Source organism: Kockiozyma suomiensis, assembly GCF_038497685.1.
Source record: "Kockiozyma suomiensis strain NRRL Y-17356 unplaced genomic scaffold V2V93scaffold_2, whole genome shotgun sequence".
NCBI lineage: Eukaryota > Fungi > Ascomycota > Lipomycetes > Lipomycetales > Lipomycetaceae > Kockiozyma > Kockiozyma suomiensis.
Genome location: NW_027117665.1, coordinates 1,096,049 through 1,110,250, shown reverse-complemented (window position 1 = coordinate 1,110,250; position 14,202 = coordinate 1,096,049). Strand labels below are relative to the sequence as shown.

The following is a 14,202-nucleotide window of genomic DNA, read 5'->3' as shown; positions in this document are numbered from 1 at the left end:
TCCTCTTCTATAGTTTGCTACATTCAATAATCCTATCAAGCTCGCTATACGCTTCGAAATCAACTGCATCGTCTCCGCGACTTGGCGCAGGGTCAGGGTCCCGTCCACTATCGCCGTGCCACGAGCTCCGTCCGTAATCAGCATCTGGCCGCCTCTCCTGCTTCTTCTCTTTCCCCACTCCCCAAAAGTCCTCCTCTTCCCTCTCGCGAATCCCATTGGTAATCTATCCGGCATGTCCCTGCCGACACCGCCTCTCGAGCCTCAGCACCCAGTTGGTCCCGTCCGCTCTAACCTCCTCACTGCCTCACTCGACGGCCTGCCTCCCCTCGTTCTTGGTGGCGCTCAATTCAACCACCAATACAACGCCGACCCATTCTCTCTCCCTGCCAAAGACATAATTAAGAAGTGCTTTGATGCTGGCGTATGCGCTCTCGGTATGCATCCTTCGTATGACCTTTTTCTGCCGATTCTAATCTGGCTCACTGATATCCGATAGACACGTCAGCTTACTATGGTCCTTCTGAGATTATCATCGGAGAGGCGCTTGCTAATCCGGAGATCGCTTCTCTCTATTCACGAGATACATACTACATAATAACGAAAGCAGGCCGCATCACTGAATCTCATTTTGACTATTCCCCGAAGTGGATGCGCCAATCAGTCGAGCGCAGCCTTACACGGCTGCACACATCCTACCTCGACATCGTCTATGCCCATGATGTCGAGTTTGTACCGCTAGAGGAGACACTTGATGGCATTGCGGAGTTATTCAAGATGAAAGATGAAGGAATCATTCGCAATGTTGGCATCTCTGGTTATCCCGTCCGCGTACTTGTCACGCTTGCCAAGCTCGTCCAGCTGCGACTGGGCAAATCGATCGACGTTGTACTTTCCTACAGCAATTTCACTCTTCAAAATTGCCGTCTCAAACATTCTCTCGAGGATTTCTGCGCGGCCGGTGTTAAAAAAGTACTCAATGGTAGCCCTCTCAGTATGTCACTACTTCGCTCACTGCCGCCTCATGCATTTCACCCGGCAAGCCCCGAGCTAAAGGAGAAAGTAGCCCTTGCTGCAAATTACACTGCCTCTAAGAATGTCGAACTTGCCGACTTAGCGTTGCGATTTGCTCTAAGAAATTGGAATGGAACAACTGTCGTCGGCTGGAGTAATCTGGAAGAAGTCGATGCTGGCATTCAGGCACACTGGGATAGTAGGAGCGAGCAGCTGCAGGAGGAAGACAAAATGCTCGTCGACGGAGTGCACAAAATTCTGGGCGAGCTTTTGGACGAAGAGTGGACGTCTGGCTTAGCTCAGAACTGTGACTATGTATTGTAAAGCGATAACAAGGCGTTTGTTTAGAGCTACATCTGTACTTTGATATACTTGATTTTTGATGTACTAAATTTATATACTGAGCAGAAGCTCTAAAGATAATAATAGACTAATCTACCATCCTCTCACGGTAATCTTAAAAGTCTCTGGCTTTCAATTCCCTGCATAGGCACGCATCAAAAGGTGGCAAGTAGTAGGACTGGCCAAGAGGTTGTGGGTCATAATTCCGAAGTGGGGTCCTCGCAAAGCTTCAGGGAATTGGCCATAGTCACTATCACTTAGGAGATCATGCACTGAGCTCAATTCCATGTAAATATTATTCGTGAATCAGGGTACCTGGATTATTGCTCTGGTGCATCAGTCTGTAACGGCAGACTCGGAGTCAAGCCTGATGCCATTGATCGCCGCTCGTAGCGTTTCTATTTCAGCTTCCTTATCACCCAAAGCCTTCGCCATATCAGTTAATCTGCGTTTCAAAGCGTCATTCTCCTTCCGCAGGGAGGCAAGATAGAGATCATCAGCAGATGACAAACCTGAACTGGACTCAATTGAGCGACGTGATGAGCTGCGACGCTGAATTTGAGCAGAGCTTTGATCAGAGTCTCCCCTTACCGGGCCAGTTGCACGTGGCAGCGAGAGCGATGAAGAAGAAGAATCAGTTCGTCTATGACGAGGAGACAGCGCGATGGGCGATCGCGCTCGCTGCTGAGCTGACGCAGCCGTTTGCGTTTGCTCTTCGCGCAACAAGGACAGCTCGCGCTGGAGTCGGTTCACGATCGCCTCCTGCTCCTTCTCAAGAGCATCATAGATCTGCACGGACGATGGCTGTGATGGTAGTCGCATAGGTAGTTGGGTAGTAGCTGTAGGGATAGGTTCTAACACTGTCGATGCGGACGTGGCTGCTGACTGGAATGACGTTCTTCTTGACGACGTGGCCGAAGATGCGGACGAGAGCGGTGAAGGCGAGCGCGGGAGCCCCCGAACAGTGCTCATTTCTGCAATCAAACCTATCTAAATAATATATAAAAATTCAAGTGCTAATCAAGTTTGCATATACTCGTAAAATCAAGCTAGCTGCGTACGCGTTCCGGCTATATTGAAGTGATAGCAGCTTTTTGAGATCGCACTGGGAGTTTAGCGTTTTAAGCACAGCTCATGATTATATAATCAACTACGCTCCACGCGCTCTTCTTTTCTCATCAGTGCTCTGAACCACCGACATCTAGAATATATCTTAACACCACATCGTCTTGGTTAAATCCGAGTTTTGACTAATGGCAGATAGTCGCGGAATGGTTTCAGAGGCGCTTACTATTAGTAGCCATAGGCAAGGACAGCCGATACCAAAGATCTTGCTGATGGGACTGCGAAGGTAATCATCGACTCACATTCTACTGTTAGGTCTCAAAGCTAACCTCAATTTACTGTACTAGATGTGGCAAGTCGTCTATATGCCAAGTTATGTTTCATAACATGCAACCACTTGATACATTATACATTGAGAGCACCAGCCGACCAGCTGCTACAGTATTTAGGTACAGTTTCTAGTATTTACTTTTAACCCACTTGCCCTGAAGCTTATACTTTCAATCTTAGCTCATTTATCGACTTCGAAGTGGTAGAACTCCCCGGCCAAACGAATGTTACAGATGGCTGGAATGATGATATTGAAAAGCTATTTATTGAAAGCGGCGCATTAATATATGTTATTGACAGCCAGGTAGGCTACCTTCAGTTGCAGATCGAAGTTGCTCTGTCTTTATAGCTGACTTCTTTTCTCTCTCAGGACGAATATATAAACTCTTTAGCAAACTTGCACTCTATAATAATTCATGCAGTCCAAATCAATCCGCAAATCAACATTGAAGTATTCATTCACAAGGTCGACGACTTAAGCGAGGATTTTCGACTCGATGCCCAGCGTGACATCACACAGCGAGTCACAGATGAGCTGCTAGATGACGGACTATTAAACGTTCCTCTTTCATTTCATCTCACTTCAATATTTGATCACTCAGTATACGAAGCGTTCTCTAGAGTTGTTCAAAAAAAACTCCCACAACTAGCAACTTTGGAAAATTTGCTGAATGTTGTTTGCCAACATTCTGGGATTGAAAAAGCTTTTTTGTTTGATATCAAATCCAAGATTTTTGTGGCTACTGACTCAAGTCCAATGGATGTTCCCACTTATGAGATCTGCACTGATTTTATTGATATAACTGTAGATATGAACAGTTTATATAAAATAGACTCTCAAGATCAAAATGCAGGTGCAAAAAACACGGGCGACGACTATGAACCTTACAGTAGTGGACAGGAAGGAGGCAAGAAAGAATCTAAACCAATCGGATCTACTACTAGGCTTAGTAACGGTCTAATTGTCCATTTACAGCAAATGGTCAAAGGTTTGGCGTTGGTTTGTCTAATGCGGAAAGAGAGCATGCCTAAAATTGCTCTGGTAGAGTACAATATTGAATTTTTCCGGAATGCACTGGAACAGCTGCAGCAGCTGGCATAATTGTGAGATAAGAATCATGTATCCCGACTTTGTGCTGCTAAAAGAATAGAGGTGCTGCTCTTTATAAAATAGACTAGAAAAATATTATAAATACAAAGACAATAATGTATTTGCAGAATCCATGTATACTGCTATCAGAGTTGTTAGATTGTGATGATAACCAGCTCTAGAGAAGTTATTAGTAATCACAGATACTAAATATTTGCTGTGATCCTTGATATCTGATGATGATGCTTCTCTGTAGCACATGATGGACTGGTACTTTTACAAATGACCCTCTTAATCAAGTGATATTGCTGGTATCCACTATATAAGAAATATCAAAATGTGAGCAGCTTATATGGCGGTAGCACATATTGAGCAGTTTACAATTGCATTGTCCCCAAATTCTGCAGTCTTTATGTCTGAATATGCTCTCACGAAAATGTGCACAGCCTCAGCATCATATGCACTAGCTAAAATGCCATGTACTATAATAAAAATCAGCTTAACAAGATCTAGTGACTGCAATATCTGTTTAATTTAAAAGCCTTAGGACTTTAGGAGAAATTCAATTATATGTGTAGCTAGTGCCACAAACAGGTGTGAAGCTGTACTTACTATCCTGATGATGATGATTATGATGATGATGCCAATCTAGATCTAATGACCATATGCAGTAGCTAGAGGTTACAAGAGATATGTCTACTCATACTGGTCAAGATATTGCTAGACACTCAGTAACTCCAATCTCATGCTAAGTGTTCAGTGCTGAAAATTTTGTTGCTGCTGTTGATGTTATTACAACAATACAAGATACATGCTCAGTATATAGACAAATTCAAAAGCCTCTTTAGAGGCCCAAAAACAGGCCTTGATCTAAGCTCTGATTAAGACCTGGTCTAAGCATCTTCCTGAACCTCTTCCTGACGTTTTCTTGCAAATGCTGCCTGTCAATGGAAGAGTCAGACATAGCAAAGTTCAGAGAGTCATTATTCATGTTGATGAAATAGCTTATCGAGGATTCTGTGTCAAGGTTGTTAATATTGATACTGATATTGATACTAGATACTAGGGAGGGAAGAGGTCATTATATAGACAAAGGACAATCAAGCTGCCACCTGAACAGCCTCGCTAAGCCTCCCTCTGGAACTTTCTTCCTAACATTGGAACACAATTCCCAACTCTCACACTTGTTCCAATATCTCTCGATTCATTCCCATCTTTGATCTGAGTTTTTCAAATTGATCTCTAGCAATTCCTTTGGTCAAAAGATCAGCAACCATATCCTTAGCGCTGCATCCAAAAATACTGACTATCCCATCAATGATTGCTTCTCTAGTGAAATGATAACAGACATCAATGTGCTTTGTTCTCTCATGAAACTGTGGATTTTTGGCCAATTTCATTGCTCCTTGATTGTCTTCTGCAACCTTGATTGGTTCTTGGATAACTCCACTAACAAACTCATAAAGTCTTTTCAGCCATTTTGCCTCTTGTGAAGCCAGTTTCAAAGCCATGTACTCCGCCTCTGTTGTAAATGCTGCCACTGATTTTCGTCTCTTGGATTCCAGTTAATTGCTCCTCCTCCCAAAATATACACATATCCGGAGGTTGATTTCCTTTCATCAATATCAGTTGCATAATTTGCATCTGAGTACCCTGAAATCAAACTTCCCTGATCCTTGCTGAATGTGATTCCCATGCTTAGAGTTCCTCTGATGTACCTCATGATTCTCTTAACTGCTACCCAATGCTGCTGTTTTCCATAGTTCGAATTAAACCTTGAAACTTCTCCCACTGCAATTGCAATATCTGGTCTTGTCCCAATTGCCGAATATTTCAAACTTCCAACTGCATTTTGATAAGGGATCTCCTTCATTTCCTTTTCTTCATCTTTTTCTTTTGGACTCATGGTTTTAGATAATGACAAACTCAAGTCCACAGGTGTTGATACTGGATTACTATCCTGCATTCCAAAACTCTCCAACACCTGTTTTGCATATTTCTGCTGGCTAATTGTGAGTCTTCATCTCTGTTTCTCTCTATTTCCACTTCAAGGAAACAACTGATAGCATCCTGGTAGAGGCTGCAAGTAAATCTTCCTCATCCAACTTGCCATAGAGAAATGCGGTCTTTATATCCATCTGGTGGATATGATAGTCATTGATTGCTGCATGTGCCAAGAGTACTCTGATTGACTCAAATCTGACCACTGGTACAAATGTTATCTCATAATCAATTCCATATTGTTGTGTGAATCCTTGAGCCACAATCCGTGCTTTGTATCTTGTGAGTTGTCCATCCTTGCAATATTTCTTTTTGAATACCCATTTAGAGGTGATAGCCTTTCTGCCACTAGGCAGCCTACTCCATTTCCATACTTGGTTTTCTTTCAAAGACTTGAGCTCATCTTCACAAACCTGTTTCCAATGTATCCATTCAGCACTTGATTTAGCCTGCTCAATTGATCCAGGGTCTGCCATACTATTTTGTTTTATAGCCCATGCCAGAGCTGAACTTGTAACCAACTCATCTTCAGTCTCAGCATTGTCCAAAATCATTCTGTCTGTGTTGATCCTATTTCCTTCGAGTCTCCTCTTCTTAGCGTTATTTATCACAAATCTCGCATCTTCATCTTCATCTTCATCATGCACATGCACATGCACATGCACATGTGCATTCTCATCCGTCCATTTCTTCATCATCATAGGCATTGAAGTCGAAAATTTTGACTTGTTTAATCTTGCTCTTCTCTTGCTATTCTTCTATTATCAGAGTCTTCTTCTTCTTCATCAGAGGTATTGAAGTCAAATAGTAACTTTATTTGTTCAGCTCGATCCCTTCTGATAATTTTTATTTCATTAGAGACTTCTGAATCATCTCTACTTTCAATAGCCATCTCATCTTCAACTGAATCATCTTCAGCTCTCAATTCAACACCATCTATAAATTCACTCCCACCTGATCTATCGTCCTCTTCTGTTGATAGATCACTAGATTGATGATCTTCCCAAAATCCAATCATGCTTCCTCACTGTTGAATTGAAACTGAAGATCTCTCTGAATTTAGAACTAGTCATGTTGACTTGAATCATTCAAGCCCCAATGTTGTCTCATCAAAAATAACATACCGGGCAAAGATCACTCCCTGGAAAGGAATGTAAATGCGATATGCCTTTTTTCTTGCTTGCATATCCAACCATTACCCCTCTGACTGCTCTGGGTGAAAATTTGCTGGCCACATGAGTTTTTTGCTGATGAACCCATGCTGTACTTCCAAAGATCCTAAAATATGAAACATCAGGTTGTTTCCCAAACTAAAGCTCATATAGTGTCTTGTTCCTCTCTATAGCTCAGCTTGTAATTCTGTTGATAATATGCACTGCACAGTTGACAGCTTCGACCCAGAACTCCTCTTGCATATTTGCTTCAATCAACATACTCAATGCCTTCTCTATCAGTGTCCTCTTCATTCTTTCTGCAACTCCATTTTGTTGTGGAGTTTCCGGCACCGTTGTTTGATGCTCAATCCCTTGCTCCTGCAAAAATTTTCCAAGTTTATTTGAGACATACTCTCCACCATTGTCAATTCGCAGTGTAGCTCTATCTTCAGCCCAAGTTTGCTACTTGACTGAGCAGTATATGTACTGATTGCTGCTGCATCTGACTTATTCTTCAGATAGTGTCTAGATTGTCACATAATATGAATAGTCATCAATTATAGTCACAAAGTATCTGTGATCGTCAAAAGAAGGATTCACTGGACAACAGACATCACTATGCACCAACTCTAAAGGTCTTGCTGTCTTAATTGTGCTTTTACTCAAAGGTAATCTGTGTGACTTTGCAGCTGCACAAGAGTCACATTTGCATACTGAGACATGATCATATAATATAAGCCCCTGACTGCTTTATGCTTCTGCATTTGCTCAAGTACCTGATCAGAAACATGCCCCAGCCTCTTGTGCCAGATAGTACTGACTGCATTTGCTGCATTTGCTGCATTTGCTGCATTCACTGCATTCACTTGAACCACTGAGAATTGTCCTGCAAACTTGCACAACTCACCATATCTGGACCTGGTTCCAATTTGAATTTTCTTTTCCTTCTTTTCCTTCTTTTCCTTCTTTTGTGCTCACAAAGCACCTCAGATCCGCATCAACTGCCCACACTCCTGCATCCTTATGCAGTATTCCTGTAGACAGAAGTCCCATCTTTGCATCAGGAACATGCAACACATCTTTGAAAACAACTCTGTAGGTCTTTCTGTTATCAAAGACCTTGGCGTCTGCATTGCCTTGGCCCACAACTCTCATGTATTGCCCATTAGCAACCTTCAAGACTAAATCTAGAGGCTTGTAATCCTAGAGACATGCTCTATCAGATGTCATAGAACTGGTGGCTCCCATGTCAATGAACCACCCTCCTTCCCCAAGTGCTCCATCAACACTATCAACCACTGCCTCTGCTTTCTGAACTTGCTGAACTTGCCGCTGATCATCGCAGACCTTTACTGCTGCAGCCTGAAACTGATAGTTCCTTCTGTTCCTTCCAGTCCTTCAGCTTCTTCAGCTTCAGGCAGTCTCTCCTGATATGTCCCTCTTCATGGCAGTTAAAGCAGATAACCTTCTTCTTCCTGGAGTTTCTTACTGCAAGTGTGCTTCCGCTAGCACTGGTTTAATTCTTCTGAAACTTTCTTGTTAAGTATGTTGTCACACCACTGACAGCATCTCACAGTGAGTTCAGTCTTCTGCTGTTTCAGGTTCCTTCAACAAGCTCATATGGCAATGCTTCAAAAAAGATAGAGGAATAGATGTCATGTGTTTTTGACATCCAGCTGATCCAGCTGCATCATCAAGATTGTAAATTTGCACTCAAAGGCAATAAAGGTTGCTGGTGTTGAAGGCCCTTCTCTGACTTGAGAGACAAAAGCTTTGCAAGTAAGAAGCTGCCTTCACTGCTACTGCATCACTCATGTATGCACTCTGAAGAATTCCCTGGCCTTCCTGGTGATTACAACACTTCAAATAGTGGTAATTCTTGTTGACCTGAACTGTAGTCATCAACAAAATGACTGCCTGTCTATTGACATTTTCTAATTCAGGATCCTGCTCCAATGACTGCAGTTCCAAGCCATCTATCCAGCTGGAACCCACAACTCTCCACAAACTCATTTGCTTGAGAACCATCTTCAAAGCAAGAATCATTCAGAGCAGTTCATAGTTCATAGCAATAAGGGTTGGCAACTTTAATCCAGAGTCTGATGTTACTGTAGGGCTCATAACCTCTTGTAAATAATGCTTGTCAGCGGAGGAGTAAGACATAGAGCAAAGTTGATAGAACTTTTATCTCTATATTGATCAGATAGTTGTTTGAGTATTTGTTTGGTGTTGAGATTGTTGCTGCTGCAGTTGTAAAATGTTTTAAAAGCACGAAATATACATGCTCAATACATATACAATAAAGGAGCCTTTAGGCCAAGCTTGCTCAGCTCTGATCTTAAAAGTCTCACACTAGTCCCTTTCTAACATTGCAATTCATTTTGTAATGGGATAAGTTGGAAATTGTATTCCAATGTCAAGAATAGCTCAAGAATAGCTCAAGAAGAAGCTCAGGAAGAGGCTAACTTAGAGACCTAAAAATAAGCCACTGAAGAGGCTATTATATTGTGTATATATATCAAGCATTTTATCTTTTGTTTTACAATAATCATGTAAATTGGTATGAACCTTAACTTAAAATCCTGAATAAGCAATCTCATCAACATGGGTAAAAGCTCTATCGACTTTGCCATGTCTGATACTTACACTGACAAGCAGCATTTGTAAGAGGATCAACACAGACATAATGAATATGGATAATGCTGAGTCCGAAAATGAGTTAATTATAAATCCAGCTCTGGAATGGGCTGTGAAAACAAATAATGCAACAGAGCTCAACTCGAGCAGGTACGAGTACTCTATTGAGTACTGAATCAATATAAATTGGAAACAGGCCTGTGAAGATGAGCTCAAGTCTTTGAAAGAAAACCAAGTATGGAAATGGAGTAAGTCTTGCAAATGCTGCTTGTCAGTGGAAGAGTCAGACATAGCAAAGTTGATAGAGCTGTTATCCATGTTGATGAGATCGCTTATTCAGGGTTTTGTATTAAGGTTGTAAATGTTGATACTGTTATTGTTACTAGATACTAGAGAGGTAAGAGGTCCTTTTATAGACAAAAGAAAACTAAGTCGCCCCCCTGAACAGCCTCTCTAAGCCTCCCCTTGAACTTTCTTCCTGACATTGAATCACAATTTCCAACAGTAAACTAGTTGCCTAGTAGTAGAAAGGCTATCACTTTTAAATGGGTATTCAAAAAAAAATATGGCAAGGATGGACCACTCACAAGATACAAAGTGCAGATTGTGGCTTGAGGATTCTTGGCACATGCAGCAATCAATGATTATCATATTCACCAGATGCAAATAAAGACAGCATTTCTCTTTGGCAAGTTGGATTGAGATATTTACTTGCAGATACTATCTATGTTGGAGATTATGTTCCAATATTGTTTAGAACAGATTATTGAAAAGGATTTTAGGAGGACATCTTGTCAGGAAGTGATGTCAGAAGATTATATTAGATCACTGAAGAATGTTGTGGGGGACAATGGTATGATCAATGTTTATCTATATATAGAGCATGCGTACCACACCCTTGTGTTCTGTAACAGTAACAACAACAATTAACAGTCTCACACAAAATCCTGAACAAGCAATCTCATTCATCAACATGGATAACAGCTCTATCAACTTTGCTATGTCTGATACTTCTACTGACAGGCAGCATTTGCAAGATGCTACAGGTATTCAGCTAGTTAGGGTTTGTCATATAGTGTTGCATACCACTCACAAGAGTTATGAGTAGCTTTGAGCATTATGCAAGGAACTCTATCTGACTATTTTGGTAAATGAAAAACCTAGTCGACATTTGATGAATAAAATCTCAGACTTCTAAATTTAAGAATCCAAGACTTATGGTATTGATTTGAATATATATTGAGATTTGATCCAAAATGTTGCTTATGACAGTTAATCCATTAATTTACAGCCTCAGGAAGAAGCTATCATATCTGCTATCATTGTTTTGATGAAGTGCCTGCAGTATTGATCTCTTTTGATACCAACCCAACATACAAGAAGCCAATCCAGAACTTGCTCTCCTGTCTTTCTTTACAGGTAAATGCAATCTCTATTCCTATAATTGAGATATGATCCTGTCCCAGTAAGCAGTATCATTGAATGATTAATACAATCAGCACCATGTATGAGTAATCAAAGACAGCCAAAGGCCAGCTATTCTATAAAAAAGCGGTTTGATATTCAGCCTGTTAGCCGAAAAAAGGACCAATTTGCCAAAGAGAAATGACATGGTATGATAAGGTTTCCCACTTCTCAAGCCTGTATTTTATCTCATAGATAGGATCATGAAACTCATATCAAATTTTATCAAGTTTCTTGCTTAATGGATGATGATATATCTGTTTCAATATTCTGCAGTAAAACAGATAGATCAGAAGAATTATAAAGGCAGGTACATTTGGCAACTGAGAGAAACATATGTAGTAAGGTTCCTCCAGAGACCCATGTCCCCGAAACTATTTTCAGACTGCCAATAAGCACACTGAGGACTTTCTGAGCTTTTTCTGTGGCTTCTCTACTCTCACTCTCCTGAAGTTCATATAGAACAATGACCATAGCTGTAAACAGTGCATAAACCATAGTTGAAGGTAAATGAGCGATATCGCCAGAGCGGCGCATATTTTCAGCTATTTTGGAGATATTATGTGCAGCCTCAAACGCTGTTTTCCTGCTCGGGATACACATCATATAACCGCTTCTTTCCTGCAAGTTCACCGTGTTATGCCGAGAGAGATCAAACCGGTGAATCAAACATCGAAGACAGTTATAATAAGAAAATAACACTCCTTTCAAAAAGTGATACTGAGAGTAACTGTAATCGTATTGCAGCTCTGTAGGAAGATCCTGTAACCATAACCGAAGTGCGAGCTCTGAGCGGGTGATATCAGGAATATTAGTGGCCAAAAGTTGACGGCCTTTCTCCACGGAGAGAGAGAAATTCTCGTCAATTACAATGCTAGTGATTTCAGAAAGATGCAAGAACTGGATAAAAAAATTTTCCATAGTCTGGTCTGGCGGGAGCTTGTGCAAATTTGGAGATTCATCTTCGATGAAATCAGAGACAGTGAGCATTTCAACATCAGTATCTCTTTTATCAATGAGAACAGGCCGTCCCAAAGCAACTGAAACAATTCTATCTCGCATCTAGCCCATAGATTAGACAGTGTGACTTTATTCAAATAACCGCGACTAGGATTGCAGAAACTTACATATAAGACCCACCAAATACGCTTCCATAAACGACGATCTTCCAAGCTTAGCTGAGTCTTTTCAACGCTATTAAGGTGTAACGGAATTGTTAGTTTGCATTGTTTACTTGCTAGTAAAATAGATCAAACCTTCTGTGGAGACCCAGTCCCTGCGCTACAGAGATAGCTAGCTTTGTCCAATAGAACATCCCCCTGGTTACATCTTCAGGATCTGCACAGCAACAACTAAGGAGAAGCATCGACTGTACGACAGTTATTTTATCTGTCTCGTAATCGACATCCAGTAAGCATTTGGTACGTTTGTACAAGAGCCAGCTTGCTTGCTGCATTGATCCATTTACGTCAAGAAGAGAGGGAATACTGCAAGCTCGAGTTGCAGCCATTAAAACGGCTTGAAGTAGAAGGAGCGGTGGAGAGTCGTCTGGATCAGCATACTGCTTGATAAAATTTGTGCGATTTATTACTGGCATTACTGGATGGACCTTCTCAAAATATGTAGATACTAGAATATCACAAACCTTTTGCGGAGGAAGGAAAAAAGCGCCGTAATGATTTAAAATGCTGAGATCAATAGGATCGAGTTTTTCCAAATTAGAAATCTTGCTGGGCTGTTCTTCTGGAAGCTCAAAATGGACTATCTTGCCTCGGCCATCATTGCTGTCTTCAGTTAAAAGGCTCAGAGTACCAGGAATACCCAGATAAACAATTCTATCGATAGAACGGACGCGCAATCCCTCAATGATGGACTTGGCAAGCTGTGTTGAATAGGAAGCAGCCGCCGCTTCTATAGATGATGGACCATGTTTAAAAGCAGGCAAAGAAGACGGTGCTGTACTCTGACAAAAGTTATCTTCATTTAAAGTTGTAAGCAATTTATTTTGTAGTTTTCGACGAGATCTGCTGATAGTTAGTAAACACATAGTTAATAGGATGAAATTGCTGCACTTCTACCTTCTTAATCGAGGCTTCTTTTCCGGTGTGACACAATTGCATCCAAATGCAATGCAGTTCTACAATACAATCGCAGCTAATTAGCTAGATCTTCCAACGGGGGAGGTATGGTGCTTACCGAGCACGGAGACTGTGTGGTCACGTCGCATCTTACCTATTTTATTGAATTCAGCAATTGCATGATTCTCACAGGGTAGAGTAGTGCACGACGTTTAAGGAATGACAAAATAAAATCTCACCTTTCTTAAGTGGCAGCTTTATATTAAAAATTAGCAATAGTCGACAAATCAAATCAGTAACAGTACTTACACCTCGCAAGCTCGTGCCGATCGCTTCCGCTGGAGACGAACAGAAGCGCTAGAGTTCTGTTGATATTCATTAGCTTCAGCCATATATATATATATATATACATATATATTTCTGACGCAATTCACTAAGAAGGTCACAATACAAGCTTATAGCCAATGTGTCCAGACAGGGATCTCCTACATTTTGTTCGCTTCGGTCTTACATGTGGGGCACTTCAAGATAAGCTATTTGGATAAATTAAGTCATGACAGATACCGAGCGGAGTAGAATCTAACGCCGTAATCGTCCGGTATTCAAATCTACGAACTAAAGAAGACTGACTGACCGTGAAATCTGTGAGGCTTCCTACCTAACCTGAGATAGCGGATGACTTTGGTCTCATATTTACAACTAAATGAGATGAGATGATATAGTGGAGGGAGTGATCCTTCTATCTTAACGATCAGTCTAATTGTCCTTGCGACCTCGTGAGATTTGCTGCTTCAAATCTCTTACTCTAAGAGGGCAATCAAGTTTTATCAAGTAGTTTATTCGCAAATCAAAGACTTGGAATTTTTGAAATTTCCATATCCACTCGGTGCTATGTCAGAAGAGGAATTTTTGCTTTCTCCAAGGACTTAGAAGTTGCAGCAACAGTAGCACATGCCCCAGAAGAATCGGCTGATGAACATAAACAGCTGCCTTACTCAATCACGTCCGAATCAGAACAACGTAACAAGTT

At 41.2% G+C, this 14,202-nt stretch overlaps 4 protein-coding genes across 4 annotated transcripts; 2 read left to right on the top strand and 2 right to left on the bottom strand.

Annotated features, from left to right (window-relative positions):
• Nucleotides 1-103: 103 nt before the first annotated feature.
• V2V93DRAFT_130506 (NADP-dependent oxidoreductase domain-containing protein) lies at nt 104-1,512 on the top strand. Its single transcript, XM_066906806.1, has 2 exons — nt 104-434; nt 497-1,512. The coding sequence occupies exons 1-2, from the start codon at nt 233-235 to the stop codon at nt 1,333-1,335; spliced, it is 1,041 nt and encodes a 346-aa protein (XP_066768136.1). The 5' UTR covers nt 104-232; the 3' UTR covers nt 1,336-1,512.
• On the bottom strand, nt 1,379-2,432 carry V2V93DRAFT_364779 (uncharacterized protein). Its single transcript, XM_066908917.1, has one exon. The coding sequence runs from the start codon at nt 2,323-2,325 to the stop codon at nt 1,690-1,692; it is 636 nt and encodes a 211-aa protein (XP_066768135.1). The 5' UTR covers nt 2,326-2,432; the 3' UTR covers nt 1,379-1,689.
• A 109-nt stretch (nt 2,433-2,541) lies between these two features.
• Nucleotides 2,542-3,954, top strand: V2V93DRAFT_364777 (Gtr1/RagA G protein conserved region-domain-containing protein). Its single transcript, XM_066908916.1, has 4 exons — nt 2,542-2,704; nt 2,766-2,867; nt 2,929-3,052; nt 3,119-3,954. The coding sequence occupies exons 1-4, from the start codon at nt 2,607-2,609 to the stop codon at nt 3,848-3,850; spliced, it is 1,056 nt and encodes a 351-aa protein (XP_066768134.1). The 5' UTR covers nt 2,542-2,606; the 3' UTR covers nt 3,851-3,954.
• A 7,365-nt stretch (nt 3,955-11,319) lies between these two features.
• On the bottom strand, nt 11,320-13,564 carry V2V93DRAFT_357072 (fungal-specific transcription factor domain-containing protein; the record flags this gene model as incomplete). Its single annotated transcript, XM_066908019.1, has 7 exons — nt 11,320-12,156; nt 12,222-12,288; nt 12,351-13,118; nt 13,173-13,231; nt 13,291-13,326; nt 13,412-13,427; nt 13,482-13,564. The coding sequence occupies 7 exons, from the start codon at nt 13,562-13,564 to the stop codon at nt 11,320-11,322; spliced, it is 1,866 nt and encodes a 621-aa protein (XP_066768133.1).
• Nucleotides 13,565-14,202: the final 638 nt, after the last annotated feature.